Source organism: Sebastes umbrosus, chromosome 24 (assembly GCF_015220745.1).
Source record: "Sebastes umbrosus isolate fSebUmb1 chromosome 24, fSebUmb1.pri, whole genome shotgun sequence".
Classification (NCBI taxonomy): Eukaryota; Metazoa; Chordata; class Actinopteri; order Perciformes; family Sebastidae; genus Sebastes; species Sebastes umbrosus.
In genome coordinates, this window is record NC_051292.1 from 16,157,522 (window position 1) to 16,179,834 (window position 22,313).

Here is a 22,313-nt window from a genome sequence, read left to right on the forward strand (position 1 = left end):
ACATACAGAAGGAAACAGCGCAGTCAGTACATGATAATATTCAACGATTACACGATGATCTACGGAGACGCAGCTCAGAATCCTTCAGGGTGTCACAGCATCTCACTGAATGACTTCATTCAGTTTAATCAAGCTAAAGAAAAGCCTTTGTGATGTCTGTTAGGGTGAAAATCCCTCCTGAAATACGGAGTCTCAGCTGTCATCACTGAGCTGAGTAAATGAAGATAGTAGAGTAGGGAACCGCTCCTAGTGGGGATATCCTGGAGCCCTGGGTGACCCAACATGGACCATGACTATGGGCTTGTCTGACGTCTATGGGCTGGTCTGACGTCTATGGGCTGGTCTGACCTCTAGCTCTCTGTGAGGTGAAGGTTGCAGGTGCAGACATTTACTGTGCTGCAAAGCTTCAGTGAGAAACATTCAGGTATTTGAAGCTTCGTGGTGCAGCGCAGCAGGCTGACATGTTCTTCTTCTGTCTGTCTCCATCTCCCCCGTTTCAGTGCCGCTACACACACACACACACACACACACCTTTACACACAACAAACAGCCATATCTGTCTGAGAATAACTCATAATAATTCATGCTGAATATGAATAATGTGGGATTATTCCTTATTTCATGGGCTAATTTGGGATTTATACTTTATTATTACATTTTTACTTTTATATAAAAAACCCCCCCGAAGCATTCTGATCTGGAGGTCGATTACCATGGCAACAGTCGGAGCTTCAAAGCATTCAGGTAAGCCCTATTATAGTATAGATATAGATATAAACTATATAAGTCATTATAAACTGCTTTCAATGCTTTATGATTATTGTTATAATGCATTATTAATATTTATTTAGTGTTTATAGCTATATTTATATAGAAAGCGCCACCAATATTTCTACAGTATATGTATATAAATAAAAGTATGAACCTGAAGATGACGCCGTAGTCACTATGAGTAGATACTGTATTGCATGTACTGTATTGATTTGAACATCTTTGCGCGTTGCCAGACACAATAACGAGCATTTCTTCATTGTATTATCTACAGTGCTGGGTCAACTTTTTAGCTGGACGACTACATATTGTTGTTGGAGCCTCATTAAGTGCATTTCTATGAACATTTTAATGCACATTTTCAATTTGTGCATTAGCAGTGTGTGTACAGTTTATTTGTCGGTGAATAAATGCTACGAGGCTACAACTCCTCCGCTCAAGCGAGCTCAAGACCCGAGCCAACTTCCTGTATCTGTAACTCCGGCTCAGACTCTCTTAAGGTGGGCCAGCTTTTCTCCTTTAAATGACGAGTTTTTCTCAGCTTTTTAATTAATTATTAACATTTCTTTTAACCGTTTTATCCGATAGTGTTAATCGGTTAAAATGCTTAATGTCGGTTAACGGTTAATTATTAACATCCCTACCATAAACCAACTCCTAATAATCAATTAACAGTGGTGGATGGAAACATGCAATCATTCACAATAAATCTGTTGTAGATTTTATGGAAATTTGTGCTAAATTTGGATGGAAACCTGACAGTTGAAATGAATGAGGAGGCTGCGTTGTTTACGGTTTGTCACGACATAAACGACAAAACAGGTCCTTTGACTGCAAAATGCAGCACAGCTGGATCCAGGTATAGGACCACATGAACATCCCTCTCTACCTTCTGAACCCAACCGACCAGTAGCTTCCAAAATGATTCCCATCTGCCAGACGGCCACCTCTACGGTTAAAGTAAGTTTTGCCACCTGTAACTACTGTACGTGGTCGTGGCCGGTGAAATATGGTGGTCCTGAGACTGAGTCTAGGGATGATCGAGGTCCGATACTGTGCTCATGTACTTGTACTCGCTAAACGGCTCCGGTACAACGGCACCGATACCGTCCCTCCCCGGCGGGTAGAAAGGGCGCAGTGAGCACTTTGGCCACGGCTCCGGGAAGCACCTTCGCCCCGAGCCTTTCCAAGCCGACCTAGAGCCGGTCCCGGCGCACCGCCTCGTATGTGGGACTCCCCAGCCTGCCGTGTGTCGCTCACACCCTCCAGCTGGCTATTAACGAGGGTCTTTTGGCACAGAGAAGTACTCGTGTCGGTACTCGGTATCGGCGAGTACCCAAATGTAAGTACTTGTACTCGGTCTGAAAAAAAGTGGTATCGGTGTAGCCCTAACTGAGTCCTAATGTATCCTCTGAATCATCAGGTCTTTACATTAAAAACAACTGAGGAGACAGTTCAATATAACAAAGCTGTCAGGAAAACACACTAGCACTAGCTCCCATCAGGGATCATACAGCGTGGATGACAGTGACGGACTGAAAGCTTGAAGTTTAATAAAAATCTACCATGTGCATGTGTACGAGCAGCACTGAGGCAGCAGCAGTCTCCTCGTGCCGGAGCTGCAGGGGGGAATGCATCATCCTCAGAGCTTTCTCCTATTGACCTTAACTGTCCTCCGCAAACCAGGAGGGACGCTCCAGCTTCAGCCATCAGCCATCAGCCATCAGCCACCGCTAAGACTCGCTCCGATACACACCCCTGGTTATCTGTGACATCTACCAGGCCACGCGGTCAGGAAATCCAATGTCCGAATGTGATCCAGCCGTGAGCAAAAGAAGAGGAGCAGTGGCGGACCGGAGGCTGGAGCGTTTCTTTCCTCTTTCCAAATCCCACAGCGCAGACGGAGGAGGGGGGGTGTCTGTAACCTACTTTCATACATTTGCATATTTTTCAGAGGGGGAAGAGGCAGTTTTAGAGTGGGGGTTTATGGGATGGAGGATGGGGGAGTTTAGGGGCCTGACAGGGACGAGACAGGGTGGCTAGAAACCCAAAGTCAGCATTTCAAACCTCTTGAGGATGCTAGGATAAAAAAAAATCTATTTCAAACCAAGCAACACCAAACCTCCATCCCAAAACCTCTTCAGATTACAGCATGTTTGTCCTGCAGTGGTAAATATTTCAGCACAGTTCAGCACGTGAAAAGGACAATGCAGCATAATGTTAGCCCCATCATCTAATCTGTTTTCTAGAATCACTCTCAGAGCAGGCAGATTAGGTTGGAGAGGTGACGGAGGCTGACGGAGACTAATAATAACCACACACACCACGCTCGTGGTCTTAAAGGTCTAAATCAGATCTCATGTTTATTCAGAGCTTGCGGGGGAGTGTGTTCCTGTTTCAGTGTGTTAGCGTCACCTCTCCGACTTCTTCACCTTTCCACGAGGACACAACGTGCTCTCTGAGGGGCGCTCAGGTCAATCTACTCGGCATGTAGAAACAGTTCAGTGGTGTCTGAGATTATAAGCCTGGTGATGCCACCGTCGGAGGAAAAACTGTATGTAAGAAACTGTATTAAATGTGGAAGCTTCCGTTGCATGGTTATTAATCTCTATAAACTGATGGATGCAGAATCTGGAGCAACGGGAAAAGACTTGGGCATCAGAAGCGTTCAGGTTTCCGTTTGTAGTCCGAGTGGTATTGACCAATCAGGTTGGAGCAGGCTTTAGTTGAATGCAGGTAAACAGACCGTGTGGAGAGTAAAGAGGCGGAACGCGTTGACTGGGTATCCAGCAGTTATCGTCTGACGATGATTTCTCTTTTTATTAGCTAAAAAATTAACCGTTAACTGAGTGTAAACTGGCGTCTAGTGAAACAATGCAGTCGTAGACGTCGTCTAATAAGTCGCACGGAGGGGGAGGTCTCGGTCGGAGATCTGCCGGCTACACCAGAACACTAGAGATGTTGGCCGTGGCCCCCAGAGGCTGAACCGCCGTCAGACCGACAGCTGATGGGTTCAGAGTGTTCCACCACGAGCCTTGAAGTCATCGTATGAACAGACTAAATTAGGTACGTATTTGGAGAGGTTAGTTAACAAGTAAAACTAGACACAAACAAAAGGTGGAGCTCCAATGTTTGGATTTGCTCATATTCATGGTCTATACCAGGGGTCAGCAGGCTTTACTGTCAAAAGAGCCATTTTAGGCAAAAACACTAAAAAATCTGTCTGAAGCCGCAAAACATTTGAGCATTGTGATGAAGGTAAAACAGCTTCTAGTCTAAGTATATAGTATATACTGTAAGTCTAATGCAGTGAGGGCCAAAGAGTAAATGTACTACGGAGTATTAGGGCCACAATAAGGGAAAAAACATCTGAGATTTACAAAATAAAGTCATAACTTTACGAGAAAAAAAGTAGTAATATTACGAGAATAAAGTCATAACTTTACGAAAAACAAAGTAGTAATATTACGAGAATAAAGTCATAACTTTACGAAAAACAAAGTCGTAATATTACGAGAATAAAGTCATAACTTTACGAGAAAAAAAGAAATAATAATCTCAGATTTATTATTTTTCCTCAATGTGGCCCTAATACTCCGTCGTTCCATAGACCTACAACAATGATAAATACAAATGAAAATGTAAAAAAAAAACAGTTATTAATTTCCATTTTTAAAAATCCACAGGGAGCCATAAATGTGTAATTTTACAAAACACGTATTTAATCGACTTTTGACATACCTACAAATCTGCGCACATCAGCAAGCAAGCTGACGCAGCCGTTTAGTGTCAATGAATCCATCAGTCTGACAATGTTTCTAACAGGCTACTGCTGCAAAAGGAAATAACAGGACAGCACAACTGGAAAACTATCTGTCATGGAAACTCTCTTCAAATGAGCGGCGTGCGACGGGAGAGAGAATGACAGCCGTGCTCATGGGTCATATTCATCAACATCACGGAGGTCACGAAGGAGGTCACGTGACAGGAGACCCGTAAACACAGACGTAGGATCCATGTTTTGCTCTCCGGAAATGAATTAAAATGAGACTAAAACCAACAATAGTAGGAGTCAAAATGGTCAAATGATCTCACATTATGGCTCTTTTGGCATTATTGATCGTACAATACAATAATAATCGAACAAATACAATAATTATCGTACAATACAATAATTATCATACAATACAATAATTATCGTACAAATACAATAATAATCGTGTAAATACAATAATTATCATACAATACAATAATTATCATACAATACAATAATTATTGTACAAACATAACAATTGTACAATACAATAATTATCGTACAATACAATAATTATCGTACATCTGTCAATGCTGCAGGTGGATGAACAGCTTCATACAGCTGATGTATTAACTACTGAATACTTTTTTTTGTGTCATTAACTGTCATGCTATTTATCTTAAGACATATCTAAAGAAGTTCCCATCTGAAAGGACAGAGATTAAAACACGTTTAAGATTTAAGATGTTGTCAGTTTCACCTTGACTCATCTTCATCCTTGTTCTTCCTCAGAGTTTCCCTCCTCTGAGTTCTGCACCGTCTGAGACGAAGCAGGCAGCTGAGCTATTTTTACTCATCTGATCTCATCCTAGCACTTGTGTTGCTGCTTCTGACAGTGTTCAAGTGTTTGGAAGGTTAAATTATGGCAATTATTCTTCAGGTTAGCAAAGCACATGTGGATGCCCTAGATATACGGTCCAAAACAAGACTACGAGTCAGAGTCGCTGCCAGCGGCCCCCGGAGTGTGCAGAGGTCTAACTGGAACTTTCCTTTAATGATCAAAAACAAGCAGCAGCATTTAAAAAGAGCTGATTATTCTGTTAAACCAACAGTTAAAAAGGCCACAATATCTGATGTGTAATGATATGAATAAACAAGAAAATCCTCACATTTCAAAGGTAGAATCAACCAGTGTTGTTAGGAATTTCAATTGATCATTTTTTTTTTTTTTTTTCAACTGTCAAAGCATTTAAATATACCTGACATGGTGGGCCACAGCTACTGAGCGCATGGCCTCTGGAGTTATTCTGGCCTTGATTTAAAAACACTGATTTTATGGGCTGATTCCTGGAAATTTGACATTTATTTTTGATTACTTTAGGCTAGGGATGCACCGATACCAATTTTTTTCAGACCGAGTACAGGTACAAGTACTTACATTTGGGCTACACAGCCCCGTACGCAACAAACTGCGATGCACTGTGTGTTCTGACACCCTTCTATCAGAACCAGCATTAACTTTTTCAGCAATTTGAGAAGGGATGCACCGATATCAGTATCGGGTATCAGGTCCGATACTGTGCTCATGTACTCGTACTCGCAAAACGTCTCCGATACAACGGCACCGATACCACTTTACGGAAGCGTGACGTTAACCTCTCTGTGGCCGCTGTGGGGGCACGACGCGTCTGAGGCGCACTAAGGACAGTCCGCCCCGGTGACACTTTGGCCACGGCCCCGGGAAGCACCTTCGCCCCGAGCCTTTACCAAGCCGACCTAGAGCCGGTCGCGGCGCACCGCCTCGTATGCGGGACTCCCCAGCCTGCCGTGTGTTGCTCACACCCTCCAGCTGGATGTTAATGAGGGTCTTTTGGCACAGAGAAGTACTCGTATCGGTACTCGGTTTCAGCGAGTACCCAAATGTAAGTACTTGTGCTCGGTCTGAAAAAAGTGGTATCGTTGCATCCCTAAATTTGAGCTCCAGTAGCTCTTCTATTGGATCGGACAACACGGGCCAGCGTTCACTCCCCACGTGCATCAATGAGCCTCGGGTCTGACCCTGTCGCCGGTTCCCCGGTTCTCCTTCCTTGGACCACTTTTGGTAGGTCCTGACCACTGCAGACCGGGAACATCCCACAAGAGCTGCAGTTCTGGAGATGCTCTGACCCGGTCGTCTAGCCAGCACTATTTGGCCCTCGTCAAAGACGCTCACATTCTTACGCTGGCCTATTTTTGCTGCTTCCAACACAAAGCTCAAAATGTTCACTTGCCGTCTAATATACCTCTTTAACTGTGCTGGGTTATTGTGACGTGACTGAGTGTGTGGGGTGTCCTTCAGAATAAAGGTATCATTATCAAGCCTCTCTCGGTGTCCCTCGTCCTTTCAGGATTTTGTCTTCATGTTGGGAGCTTTTATCTGTGCAGCCACTCCGCTGAACGAGTCCCCAGAGCGTTGTTGAATTACGCCGGCACACGGGGCCGTTCGATTGGCTGTCTCTTACTGTATTGGAAAACGTCCGTCTCGATGGAAGCGGCCGGGCCGGGGGGACACTTTGCTGACACAAACTGCCGGCCCACACGGTCGCACATAAACTGAGAGCCATTTCCTCTCCCACTCTCACTGCCATGCTTTATTGACACTGAGATGAAACCCCAGGGGGACACGGTGCACTAGGACGGGGTCACATTCCTGCGACCTTCAACGTTACAACACATCGATCGCACACTCCCCTACATTCTACACCAGAAATATCCACATCTAATGGGACATCATTCTGATGTATTATTATGTATTATTTATTGTTGCTGATAAGGCCAAAGGTGCCACAAGACTATCTATTGTCTTCTGTTCATTCTGTGGAGTGAAACGTTGGACAATGAAAAATATGAGATTCATTTCATTGTTATATTTTCGGACATATCTACACCAAGGAAATGAGCAATGTACAACAAAATCCCCATTAGAGCCCTCCACTGATGTATCAGTACTCTCCTGTAACATCGTCAGACTCACGATGGACGGTTAAAAACATGGATCAAATTGAGATATCATCTTTTATATCAACACATTCTTGGCGCTTACATTACCCACAATGCAGCTTGAATGCTGACAGTTGAGTCAGGTGTGATGTAATGTGTCCTGAAGCAGAGGTCTGCTCACATCACTCCTTTCTAACTCCACGCCTCCTCATCTATTCTCTCTCTGACTAGTAGTCTTCAACCGACGCCGACTCAAGTGACATCACTTGAGGCCGTTTCTCAGACTTCACACAGCTCCCTCTGGAGACACTAAAGGCTGAACTAAACACCTGAAGACACACTGGGATGTGGACAATCAGCTACATTCAGCTGTGCAGCAGCTGCTGTCAGACTGGTCACATGACCGCTCACGGTGGCTGGCTGTCAGTAACACAGGCTCACCTGCCAGGTAAAGCCCGAGTACTTCTCGCTGTTCAATCAGCGTGCTGTTACCCATCTCTTGTTTCAGCTGGCTATCTCCTCCGTGAATACATTAAAATCAGACTAGGAATCATCTCTCTCCCCGCATCAACTCAAACACCTTTCATGGTGAACTTTAATTAGAAGATCATTTGACTTTACTTCCTATTTTACCCAACGTGAGCTCACAGAAATACGTGAAATGACCACGACTGAAAGGATTCCGGTTCAGGCAACGACACTACTTGGTTAGGTTTAGGAAAGGAAAGACCATGGTTACGTAACTTAATGTCTTTGGTTTCACATGGGACACCAACAGCGGTCTCCTGGGTAGGTTTGTTTTATCCATCCGTCCACCCCTGACCTCCTCCCTACACTGAGTCTGATTCAAAATAAGTGCCAGTACTCCCTTATTCACATGTTGCCGTGTGTATCGGCCGGTATCAGCAATCATTATTACATTCTGAATGTCTACGGTGAATAAAAGATACTAGGAGATAGTGGCTTTGGGGGTCTTTCCCCCTAAAAAAAATGATGGTTTTTGACTTAAAACTATGCAATTTTACATAATTTTCCCCCCCAGGCCAAAAGACTTTTGAACAGATAACTCATACAACTCTCTCTCTCACTCACACAAAAAGTGCAATAAACAAGTGCAATACTTCAATCAATGCAATATGTGCAATATAAAAAAATAATAATGCCTGTGCAATATTTTTATAGTATGCAACCTTTACTGCTCCCATATATATACATATATATATATATATAAACTAAATAAAATGGATTTCATTCCATATTCTCAGTTTCATTCCATATATTCCGGATTTCATTCCATATTCTCAGTTTCATTCCATATATTCCGGATTTCATTCCATATTCTCACATTTCATTCAATATTCTCAAATTTCACATTATGTATTTAATAATTTCCTGAACGGCATGCCATTATATATATATATATATATATATATATATATATATATATATAAATAAATAAATAAATAAATAAAGGCATGCCTGCTTCTATATTTACCATATACCAAGTATTTCCTTTATTATTATTTGTAAATACAATTTTTTTTAAATTCTATTACTGTAAATGTATTTTGTTATCGTTGTCATTTATTATTATTATTATTATTATTATTATTATTGTTATTATTATTATTATTATTATTATTATTAATAAATTATTTTATTTTTTGCTACTTAACTTACTGTTTTCTTAATGGAGCTTCCCAGCAAAAACTATTTCACACGATTGTATCTGTATAACCGGTGTGACAATAAAAAATCTTAAATCTTGACTCATTTTGGACCATTATTATTACTGTCGTTTAACGCCCAAAAAGCTTATAAAGACAAAACTTGCTATGGTTAAATTTGATTATTTAGTCCTACACATACCACAGCCTTCGTCTGAACATTTCATTCTTCTGGAAATGTTTGTCCTGTAAAATCAGATTCTTTAAATCAAAAGAGCAGATTCAGAAAACTTTTAAATCGCGTTTCATTAATTATATTTGTTCACAAATAAAAAAAAATTATGATGAACAGTTCCCCCTTGTTCTGGGAGAGTGTTTGTTCAGTGTTCCTGCAGTGTTTGAAATGTTCCTGATTTTTATGATGACAGTAGTTTAGCAGAGTTTCCAGAGGACAACATGTCCCCTCCATCCCCAGCAGGAGGGTTGTGTCTGTCTAACACCTAGTACGTACCGAACTCAAACCATGACTCCTAAAGCTCGTGGCTTCTGTGTACCGTCACACCGCTGGTATGTTAAACCCAGTGGTTTTGGGATGACTTCCTGCGTCAGGGTGCACGTGAAGAACAACGAGCTTCAGCTTAGCTTCACACCGAGCAACACAACTCCATCTACAGCAGACAGGAGGGACGCGATCTCTGTGTGGCCGCCGGTCATGGAGGAGGAGGAGGAGGAGGAGGAAGAGGAAGAGGAAGAGGAAGAGGAAGAGGAAGAGGAAGAGGAAGAGGAAGAGAAAGAGGAAGAGGAAGAGGAAGAGGAAGAGGAGGAGGGAGAACGAAAGCTCGGCTTGTCTCCTTGAGGTGTTGCAGTGCAGACACTGACAATCACAAGGGTGCTGTTGTAAAGGGTGATGTTCTAAAGGGTGATGTTATAAAGGGTGATGTTGTAAAGGGTGATGTTCTAAAGGGTGATGTTATAAAGGGTGATGATATAAAGGGTGATGTTATAAAGGGTGATGTTCTAAAGGGTGATGTTGTAAAGGGTGATGTTCTAAAGGGTGATGTTGTAAAGGGTGATGTTATAAAGGGTGACGATATAAAGGGTGATGTTGTAAAGGGTGATGTTGTAAAGGGTGATGTTGTAAAGGGTGATGATGTAAAGGGTGATGTTGTAAAGGGTGATGTTCAAAAGGGTGATGTTGTAAAGGGTGATGTTCAAAAGGGTGATGTTATAAAGGGTGATGATATAAAGGGTGATGTTCAAAAGGGTGATGTTGTAAAGGGTGATGTTATAAAGGGTGATGATATAAAGGGTGATGTTCAAAAGGGTGATGTTGTAAAGGGTGATGTTATAAAGGGTGATGTTGTAAAGGGTGATGTTATAAAGGCTGATGATATAAAGGGTGATGTTATAAAGGGTGATGTTGTAAAGGTTGATGTTATAAAGGGTGATGTTATAAAGGCTGATGATATAAAGGGTGATGATATAAAGGGTGATGTTCAAAAGGGTGATGTTGTAAAGGGTGATGTTGTAAAGGGTGATGTTATAAAGGGTGATGTTATAAAGGCTGATGATATAAAGGGTGACGATATAAAGGGTGATGTTGTAAAGGGTGATGTTCAAAAGGGTGATGTTGTAAAGGGTGATGTTCAAAAGGGTGATGTTGTAAAGGGTGATGTTATAAAGGGTGATGTTATAAAGGGTGATGTTGTAAAGGGTGATGTTATAAAGGGTGATGTTATAAAGGGTGATGTTATAAAGGGTGATGATATAAAGGGTGATGTTCAAAAGGGTGATGTTGTAAAGGGTGATGTTATAAAGGGTGATGTTGTAAAGGGTGATGATATAAAGGGTGATGATATAAAGGGTGATGTTCAAAAGGGTGATGTTGTAAAGGGTGATGTTATAAAGGGTGATGTTATAAAGGCTGATGATATAAAGGGTGATGATATAAAGGGTGATGTTGTAAAGGGTGATGTTCAAAAGGGTGATGTTGTAAAGGGTGATGTTCAAAAGGGTGATGTTGTAAAGGGTGATGTTATAAAGGGTGATGTTATAAAGGGTGATGTTGTAAAGGGTGATGTTATAAAGGGTGATGTTATAAAGGGTGATGTTCAAAAGGGTGATGTTGTAAAGGGTGATGTTATAAAGGGTGATGTTGTAAAGGGTGATGTTATAAAGGGTGATGTTGTAAAGGGTGATGATATAAAGGGTGATGATATAAAGGGTGATGTTCAAAAGGGTGATGTTGTAAAGGGTGATGTTATAAAGGGTGATGTTGTAAAGGGTGATGTTATAAAGGCTGATGATATAAAGGGTGATGATATAAAGGGTGATGATATAAAGGGTGATGTTGTAAAGGGTGATGTTATAAAGGGTGATGTTGTAAAGGTTCATGTTATAAAGGGTGATGTTATAAAGGGTGATGATATAAAGGGTGATGTTATAAAGGGTGATGATATAAAGGGTGATGTTCTAAAGGGTGATGTTGTAAAGTGTGATGTTCTAAAGGGTGATGTTCTAGAGGGTGATGTTATAGTGATGTTCTAAAGGGTGATGTTAAAATGATGTTCTAAAGGGTGATGTTCTAAAGGGTGATGTTATAAAGGGTGATGTTCTAAAGGGTGATGTTCTAAAGGGAGTCAAAGTCATGTCCTCTCTGTTCCAGTGTGCAGCAGTGAGAAAGTCACCTTGACTCCCTGCAGTAGCAGCACCCAGGGGTCCAGTCCTGTCACAGCGTGGCCCCTGCTGGCCCCCATCTGACGCCCTTGTTCCCAACCCCCCTCCCAAAATAAGCTTGGCGACATCCAGGCAGCGGAGCCTCATCTGCTGTGATGTGATTGTGGCTGACATCGTTCCACAGACATATAACAGATAATTCCATTTCATGAGTCCGGATCTAATTTATTATCACGTTGCGAAGCTGAGGTTACACTGACACGGTAACCCTGCTGTTCTCAGGCTCCACTCCAAAACACAAGAAGATGCTCGAGAAGTGTCAGGAGCAGCTTTGATTCTCTCTCTTTAACAGAGGAATGCATCGTGTCTGATTCACAGCATTTCATCCCTTAAAAAAGTGAAAGAAAAGCTCCAGAACAATGAATCAGTAAGCCAGACTTCATGTTCAGTAGGTAAATCCTCAAACTGCTTTGATTCAGGTGGACCGACGGCTCCTATCAGTCCACACGGTGACAACATCACCACATTGCTCTCAACTGCACTCGTTTGTTGTCAGAACTGATTAGACCTTCAGTCTGCAGCGGTTGCGTAAGCAGCTTGTGGCAGTGTCCCGAGTTAACCTCGTCCTCGCTGCGCTATCCGACTCCAGCATCACCATCTGCAGCCCTTTAAATCCACCTGCAGGCTCCCACTGCTATCACAGTGGAGCAGGCCCAGGATCAGGGGGCCAATCAGGAATTCTTTGCTTGACGTCTGACAACCTCACGATGATGCAGACGGATTCATCTCGAAATACATAAGATCCACTGACGCCACGGGACGCTGTGACCTCAGTGATGGTGAAAGAGGCAGAATTGAACTGAAGCGACCGACTGTCTGCTGAACACAAGAACACGACACAAACTACTGCAGACTGCTGGTCAATGGAAGATCAATACGAACTCACTATTTAACACCAGCTGTTATTAAAAGGACTTCTTTCAGATCAGACCCATTAGACTATTTCACATGGCGCCACACAACTTTACAATTTCTTCTTACATCCGGCCGGCTAATGATTCTTTTATTTTTTTCCCTAGTCTGTTATTTTAATAATCATTTAATTTTCCAACAGCACGGAGAAATCAGAGCGGAAAAGTTGACTTCATGTACGACAACATTTATTCCCGGAGTCTGTTTCTTTTTTTTTTTTTAGACCAATATTATATTTTATATCATACACTACGGCTACACGATATGAGGAAAATATGCGATACCATTGTTGGATATCGAGATTACAATATTACTGGCAATAAACAAACCGATATTAAAGTCTACTCAGTTTGGCTGCTTAAAAAAATGAAAAGAAATTTCAACACTCTTTTCTTGAACAAATTGAATACTGAACACAAAACACAATGATAGTTGATAATAATAATAATAATAATAATAATAAGTTACATTTTAAAGTGCAGTTTTGTACTGATTCTCTCTTTTAACTAACTCAAAAATCCCTGAGAGCAACATCACTGTTTTTTGCGATGTGTTTATCGCACAAATTGACATTGTGATGACGATAAAAAAAACAATATATTGTAGGGGTGTAACGATTCATCTACTACATCGATATATCGATTTATTTTCCTACGATCCAACTAAATCGATAGGTACTCGGTGAAGTTGTCCTTCACGGGAGTCGTATATCGATATAAAATCTGTTGTATGGATACTAAGGATTTGCACCTTTAATTTAAGGACGACGAACGTCATATGAAAGTGTTTTTTAGCACTTTTATTAGTAAAGAAATGTTTAACGTTACTCCGGTTCACTCTCCAGACATGCACCAGCTTGCCAGCCTTGCCTCTGTAGCGCGAGCACGCATCCATGGCGTGCATGCAGACGAACGGCGCACTGGACTCCTTGCTCTCTCACGTGACAGGTAGCGGCGTGGAAGGAGATGGCGCTGCGGTGCCGAGGATCCGGTCGGCAGAGTTTCAGACGCTATCAATCCACTTGACGAGGGCGGCTTCACCCACAGGAGCTTTCCCCGTGCGCTGTCGTTTTTTCATTCAGAGAAAATGACTTTCCTTTCCCCGCCATGATATCTACGTGAACGCAGCATCAGCCTCACATATCCAGCCGGAGAGCAGACGGTCCGCGAGGCAAATTATCACGAGTAAAGTAAAAAACAAGGTGTATGTATTTGCCATTAATCATTGTTTACTTGTTTATATCCATAATTAATTTATCCCTGATTCCCTCACAAGAAAAACTTTGAGGAATCCTGACCTGCTCTGTCCAGGATCAGATATTTAATTCCCAGTCACACTGACTGAATTTTTGGCAAAAAACGTTACTGTTTCGATTTCAAATCATTGTATCGTATCGTATCGTATCGTATCGTATCGTATCGTATCGTATCGTATCGCTCTAGATGAGCCAAATATTGTCCTTGAATCGTATCGGAACCATGGAAATCGTATCGTAAAAACGTATCGTTACACCCCCTAATATATTGTGCATTACTACTATACACAAGCAATGAGGTCACGGCAGTTTGACGCGGCGGCGCTACGGCGATCAGCTGAGAATCCCGCCTACACTGAGAGGGTACTATCTGCAGAGGAAAGGACCAGGTAGCAAAAGTGAACCGAGTCAAGTCGAACCATGCAGTGGAAATGCGGCAAAAGTGAGTTTTGAAAGCATAAAATCTCATCAAGTAATGGTCCAGTCACTGGTATTGATCTACAATTCCCAGCAGATACATTCTGATATTATAATCATTTTCTGCAGTGAGGGAGTAAACGTGTGCTTTTATTGGTCAGTCGGTGTTTCGGCTTTAGGACTCTCAGCAGCCTCCCGATCACTACTGAGGAGGTGTTTACACTCCAACAGTGATTCATGGCGTGCAGCTGAAGGTAGCGCTCGGCTGGCTTTGTGTTGTATTGTAGCTAATGAAATCATCAACACCTCCAAATATCTCACCACAGATCATAAAGTGTCGATGCAGCGCGGCGCTGCTATTACATGCTCACTTTACATCTGCTGCAGTCTGCACACTAACTCTCTCCGACACACATAACTGAGGTAAACTGCGAGCGTGCAGCCCGTCTTGGTGTATCTGTGGTAAGCCGGCGCCTGAATGCATTAAAGTGCAGGTGACTGATAAATGATGGTGCATCTAAGCACCGACTCCCATTAATGAGGGCCGGCGTTCTCTCTGCTTCATCAAAGTGGCGACCTATGAAATATTAAAGTGAGCTTGACAGCAGCACAACGCGGAGCAACAGAGGGCTGGGCCTGACCTCCCACAACAAGAGAGAGAGGAAGGAATGAAAAGGGAGAGGGGAGAAGCAGCAGCGCTGACTGGAGGAAGGATTCTGGGAATACGCACATCAGCGACTCAGAAACTGAGGCAGCAAAACGAGTATCGACACAAACGGCTGCAAAGACGGAGACGAGGAGAGGAGTCTGATAGATTTAGAGATATGGATCAACACGTTCAACGATGTCACTGAGCACTGAGCATTTCATATTACACATCAACACCCTCACGATGAACTCTAAGAACTTTGGTGATCCTTTACATGAGTTTACATTTAGCGCCATCATCAGGTCAACATCTTCATTTCTGCAATCCTCTGCTTTAAGACCCAATACCTGCAGAACTACTGACATCTACTAGTAGTACCGGGAACGGCAGGAGCACGTGGCGGCTGCGTTACCTGTTGTTTTTTATTTCGGCGTCCTTGTTAACAGGTTAGAGCAGCTACACTGCCCGCGTCCCACGGGCAACAACAGACAGTGAAGGTGATCTATTAACTGTATATTGACATCATATCAGCAACATTACTACACTTTCAATATCTGTATCTGTAGAATATGTTACGGAGATGAAAAAAGTAAAAAAAACTTTTTTTAAATCAACACTTCCTGCTTTCATTTAAAAATAAAAGCCCTCAAGCGTTTTTTCTGTTGACAGAATTCCTTCATTTGTTAACACAAAGCTTTTATTCTGAAATATGTGCCGGACAGTGTTGTAGAACATGCAGTGGCTTGCAGAGCTCCATGAATGAATAAAGTACGGAGTTTTAATGGTGGATTATTACTATCATTTATAATTACCACACGTTTCTTAACCTTTCTCGGTCTAAAATAAATATGAATTACATTTATAATGAAATGAAATGGCCATTATGAAAGGCAAACTCTATGTAGAAAGAAAGGGCTGACAGCAGCAGAAACGCAGCTGGTGTGAACACCCGATGCGTGAATAAGGAGCCGCGACACGCCGCAGCTGACGCAGCCGCACGCACTCCTGTCGTTCCCAGTGTGGACGAAGTGTTATAGAAGATCAATATCTATCACTTTATTCCCATCTCTCCTTATCTTCTTAGAATAATCACACAGCCTCAGTCCCAGTCTCCAGGGGTCTCTAGCCTCCAACATCTCCTCTCCTGCTGCTGACGCATCCGCTCACAGTGGCTCAACAGCACATTCCCACCTGTGACGGTGTGATTTTAAGCCATCTGCCGTGCCGTCAGCACCCTGCTCCTCCCTCTGACTTACAGCGCAGATCTAATATTAGCTCCGACTCTAAGCAGGGCTCTATCACTCTGCTGTATGATGAGGAAAATAATGAGGTCTGGAGGACTGATGGAGTCGGATCATAATGAATGATGAACAAATACAAACACTATGCCTCATTCCTGTAGAGTGTTCTCTCTGCAGTAACCAGTCTACCTGGCAGTCACCTCGCTGCACTTTGATCATGAACGCCCTTCAGGATCACAGACACATCTCTAACCTCTTGTCCTCCGTCTAGGCCACTCAGAGATAAGGACACTTCGTCTTTGTCCAGGCGTGGCCCCGGGACGAGGCTGTCTTTAAGATAAAAGAGGAGTGCTTCCTCGACACTCTGCTCTCACAGTGTGTCGGGTTCAAAGGTGCATTGTTGAGGCGGAGAGGGAAATAGTTTGGTTAAGGATGGCGGGGGTGTTGGACAGGGAACAAGAGCAGAGGTGGATTCAAGCCCATATTTTAGTACTTGTTCTTAATGTCTCAATTACTGTTAGACTGAAAGCAGTGAAGAAGTCACGGTCCACACGTCGACCAGCTTCACTCCCATTCGCTTTATTTCCATCTGCTGATTTAAACCCAACACAATGTCCAACCCTTCAACTTGATTTCAGCCTTTCACAAAGAGTTCAACTGACGCTTCAAACTCATTACAGCAAGATGTACAGTTAAAGCTTAAATCAACATGACAGCATTGATTAACTAGAAGGGCCCTCATATTAACATGACAGCATTGATTAACTAGAAGGGCCCTCATATCAACATGACAGCATTGATTAACTAGAAGGGCCCTCATAGAGCACAGACCTCCGCCAAGACCAACCCGCTCCAACATGTAATAGGTTCCTCCTTGGCCCACGCTACACCACCAATACCATGACCTCAGTGGTGGAGGTGATAATTAAGTTGATCCACAAGATCCCGACCCAGTCACACTAGACCTTCAGTCCAATTTGGTCCACAACCCACCAGTTGGGAACCACTGCCTTTAACCATTATGTGATAAAACACACTGGGCTACACTGGGCTACACTGGGCTATACTGGGCTACAGTTACACTGGGCTATAAAGCATCATGTCATTAAGCGCTGCCTGAATGTCTCACAGTGGGATTCAAAAGGACATCAGTGAAGAGTCACAGTGAATGTTGTCAAGCCTGACATCAGCAGACAGTCCCTGATGTAGATTTGTCTGTGAGGTTGCTCCCTCTTCAGTCCACGTCCTCATGAATCTGTCTGAGTCATGTAAGACACAGGGTTAAGCTGAAGGAACATTAATTGTCTAAAAGAGGATTCAGCCGTCTAGGAAGTGGTCCGACCACCCAGTCTGCCCCGCTAATCCCCGGGAGTGGAGCCGCTCGGCCGGGATTCAGTCCAACATACCACAGAGAGACTACCAGTAGAGAGTGATGTCCAGAGACAAAACTCAAATCACTTTCTATCCCTGTTGTACCTCCAGTACACTCACTGAGTGGAAATACCACAAGGACAGATTCATCACAATGACCATCACCAGTAGAGGCAGCCCTCCGTTGTTATGTAGACGGTGCAATCTACCTTTAAGCACAGACCCAGGGTCAGTAGATAAATGAATACACCAGATGAATATTGTAAAAGGATTAGTGTTAGCAGACGTACATCAGAACACCACGGACCTCCTGCTGGTAGTGTTCCTCTATAAACTACACAAAGGACACAGCAATGGATCCAATATGAACTTCATTTCTACGAGTTCTAGTGTCTCTCTTCCACAGCTCCTGTCTCAGCCTGATGAAGACACTCAGTGTTACAGTCTGCTTTTAAGGACAGAAGTAGGAGCTGGGAGAATAAAGGTTCACACCTCTTCTTCTTTCACACCTCCACACACTTGACCAATCACTGCGTGATGCACAGAATTAAAAAAAAAAACATTCTGATAATCAACTCTGACAGTGAAAAGAAGAGACGGTTCAGATGCTGTTTCAGACCAGCGCTGCCATTGAATCAGACCTCAACACTTAGAAGCAGCTGGGTGTTGGACCCTGGGTGGACCTCAGACCCTCTAGGGGGATCTGGGTCATGCTTTCTGTCCATTTTAAAGTTGAATGCATCAATCTGGTTCACTAGTGCTAGATCTATGGAGAACTCTGGGCTTTAATTAGGGATGCACTGATACCGATACCAGTATGTGGTATCAGGTCCGATACTATGCTCATGTACTCCTACTCGCAAAACGGCTCCGATACAACGGCACCGATACCACTTTACGGCAGCGTGATGTTAACCTCTCGTCAGCATCTTTCAGGTCCTATCGCACGGGCTCACGCTCAATCCTCTCGGACGGTGCGGGCGAGAGGATGCCCTGGGGGCACGACGCGGTTGACTGTCGACAGTTGCACCGGGAGCCCCGTCCCTCCCTGGCGGGGAGAGAGGACGCAGTGGGCACTTCGGCCACGGCCCCGGGAAGCAACTTCGCCCCGAGCCTTTCCAAGCCGACCTAGAGCCGGTGGCGGCGCACCGCCTCGTATGCGGGACTCCCCAGCCTGCCGTGTGTCGCTCACACCCTCCAGCTGGCTGTTAGCGAGGGTCTTTTGGCACAGAGAAGTACTCGTATCGGTACTCGGTATCAGAGAGTACCCAAATCTAAGTATTTGTACTCGGTCTGAAAAAAAAGTGGTATCGGTGCATCCCTAGTAGTGAACAATTTATTCATAAACACATTATCTGTATACATATGAACGGTGATGACACGGCGTGGTGAACACGACGGGCTCCGTGTCTCAAGACGGGTGGGGGGGTCGGGGGTTGCCGGCATCGCCGCAGACCCCTGACGCCCTGAGGACAGTCTGCCCCAGTGGCCCCGTCCCTCCCCACAGGGAGAGAGGACACAGCAAGTCCACGGGAAGCGCCGTGGCCCCGGGCGAGGGGGTGCTAGACTTGGCCCGCCACAGTCTAGGTCAGGGGTCTGCAACCTGCAGCTCCGGAGCCACATGCGGCTCTTTAGCCCCTAAAATGGCTCTTTTGAGAGTAAAGGTTGCTGACCCCTAGTCTAGGTAATTAACACTAGAACCTCAACCACAATGTGTTTGTAGCACTGAGCAGCTAAACTGTCCAGAAGTCAAAGCGGACAGTTTTAGACTGTACTTGTTGTTGAACGGCTGCATTTGAGATCTTCTCAGAGATATCCACCAACATATTTCAATATGTTCAATATTTCAAACGAAGCATTGGAAGGACCCCTGATTTGTCTTTGTGTTCAACTCTTGTTATGCATGTTAGTGCCCTAGATGATAGGGTGTATTGTTCTAGACTTCTAACAATTTATCATTATTTATTCATGTTTATTTTTTTTTTTTTTTTTTTTTTATTATTATTTTTTTTAACTATGACTATTTTATTTTATTTGTATAGTTGTGTGTATTTATTTAGTTTTTATGTATTTAGTTTTTAGTTGAGTGCCCTCTGGGTATTGTCAGTCCAAACATGTTTGTGCAGTGGATTGTCAAGGTTGTATTAACAAAATTCAGAAATAAACTCTGTTAAAAAAACGAGATATCCACCACCAGACTGTGTTGCTTGTTGTACCGGCACTAGCGTTCTTAAGCTGGATTCGTAGTAAACACAACGAGATGCCCACTGATTGAGTCACACTGCACCGACTCTCAACACACATGCATGGAAGTGAACATGCATTCTGTCATCCGCCTTTTTAGTTCTATTTTAGTACATGTAGGCTAAGTGGAAGACAAGAGCAGAAAAAAAGCCTGGGGCGAGCTGAGCCGAGCCGAGCCGAGCCACGCGGAGGCCAGAAGTAATCGCAGCACAAATGAATTTGCCAAATAGGCGTTCTGTTGCAGCCGAAGGCAGTTCCCCCCCCTCACAGGGGAACAACACGGGATGATCCGTCTTCATACAGTCTAACTTAATGTGTGATGCATAATTGATGCCTGTTTCCAAGGAAATGGATGTTTAACACACCCATTCTTAAAGATACCAGGCGTGAATTTACAACTTTAATGTTGAATCACAGCGACGGGGCTTTTATTTAACGTTGGCTCTCTCTGCATCCGTAAAACGGGGAAAACATGTCTGCATTAGGTCGGATCTGAAACGATGACAACCTCCTAAATGACTAATATCATGTTGATTTTAAACACTCATTATCCATTAGGATTACAGGCTACCACAGCTTGTCATTAGGGCCAGCAGCACGGCGCTGAGGATGCACACAGATGAACAACATGTGGGCTGTGACATCCCCACCAGAACCAGGAAGCAGAGGACAGAGCCGGGAACCTGTGATAATAGATAAATGATGGTGTGGAACGACGAGGTGGGAGATCAGGGTACCCTGGAGGCCTGTTTAAGGGGGGTTAAGGCCCGATCGTGGTTCAGTCCAGCTGGGAACTGTGTTGTATCTTCCCAATGGGTCTGATCTAGAGGAGGCAGTAAATGTTGCTACTATAAAATTCTACTTTAATGAACGTTTCTCCTTTAATCCAACACAGACACACGGCCTGTGTTCCTGATAGAGTAATTTACTGTAAGGCTCAATAGGCTATGAGCACACCTCATCCTGGTCCACAACAGTTTCTGAAAGTTTTTATAATTTCCTGTCAGCTAGTTTTGATTAAATGTTGAGCTTTTCATAGACTTTAGTGTGATAAAGGATAGAATGTAATTTGGTTTTATAGGCTGGAATATGACGCGTCTTGTGTGACAGTTTTCTAATAATATAATATCATTTATCATTCTTCAAATATTGCGATATACAGTAGGTTATATTTTTTTTTGTGCTTTCCCTCATCAAGAGAAAGACGCGCCAAACTTAATAGAATAAGCCATTGATTTACGGAAAACTTTATAATCGGCCCAATCGTATTTGACATAAATGAAGTGAAGAGCCTGTGTTCTTCAGTCGGACTGACCCTTCGATTCGGCGTACAGCTACAACACACTGCAGCAGCGGATCCAATAATACAACCGTTTTTCCTGTTTGCATCACCTGTTTAATTCCGCCTGATTCACCGGGCTGCGCTGCGGTGAGTCGACCTCTTAACGAGGTTGTAATTTCATACAGATAACTGCTTCTCACCTCACACACATGCCGAGTTAATCAGAGAGATGTGTGTGTTTCAATAACACTGTCTGGTGTTCCGTGAGCCGTCTGCTCGCGACGTTACGGTGAAGAAGGCTTAAATTGACTCATTTTGCAACGGAGTTTTGAACTGGTGAAGATGGACATCGCTATACGTGTGTAAAGCAAAGAAGATAGGACGTGAGAGCGAGCCGTTAACGGGGAACTTACGGTGTAAAGGAGGTTCCGGTCAGAGGGGGGTGGAGGTCTAGGTACAGGTGGCACAGCTCCAGCTCCAGCTCCTGATCCAGCTCCTGCTCCTGGTCCAGCTCCTGGTCCTGGTCCTGGTCCTGATGGAGTGGAGGAGGAATCACTGGGCGAGGTGTTTCCTGGCTGCTCCACGAGCTGCCTCTTCTCATTGGACAGGAGCGGAGAGGTAGGCGCACACTAATGAGGCCACATGGGCGCATCCAGTGTGTCCTGATTTATAGAATAAATCCCGGAGACCAGACACACATCTCCTACATACACATTTCATAAGACTAATATGTTATGATGTATTATTAGGGGAGATTCTACAGGTGAGTTGAGTCCAAACTAGGACACTTCCCCCAGCTGATTACTGACAATAAGACAGTTCTTTTTTGTATTACAAGTTTTTCTGAAATGTTATGTTTAAATATGCAAATGAGGCAATATCTTATTAAATATGTGCTAATTTGCATACATTTCCAGAACAGATTGTCTTTGCATCACTCCATAAATCAGAAAATTGCCTGCTGCCCACAGCCATAAAAAAATGAATTCTCAATATTTAGGGATGAAATGTATTAATCAGGCTCTGAATTATTAT

General features: G+C 43.4%; 2 protein-coding genes across 2 annotated transcripts in view; both read right to left on the minus strand.

Annotated features, from left to right (window-relative positions):
• Positions 1-21,828, minus strand: part of LOC119483754 (double-stranded RNA-specific editase 1-like) — a 69,702-nt gene extending 47,874 nt beyond the window's left edge. The window contains exon 1 of the mRNA XM_037762163.1: positions 21,692-21,828. The gene's annotated coding sequence lies outside the window, so the exon portion shown is untranslated. The remainder of the gene's footprint in view (positions 1-21,691) is intronic.
• Positions 10,219-11,565, minus strand: LOC119484037 (protein TsgA homolog). The gene has a single exon (XM_037762596.1). The coding sequence runs from the start codon at positions 11,563-11,565 to the stop codon at positions 10,219-10,221; it is 1,347 nt and encodes a 448-aa protein (XP_037618524.1).
• Positions 21,829-22,313: the final 485 nt, after the last annotated feature.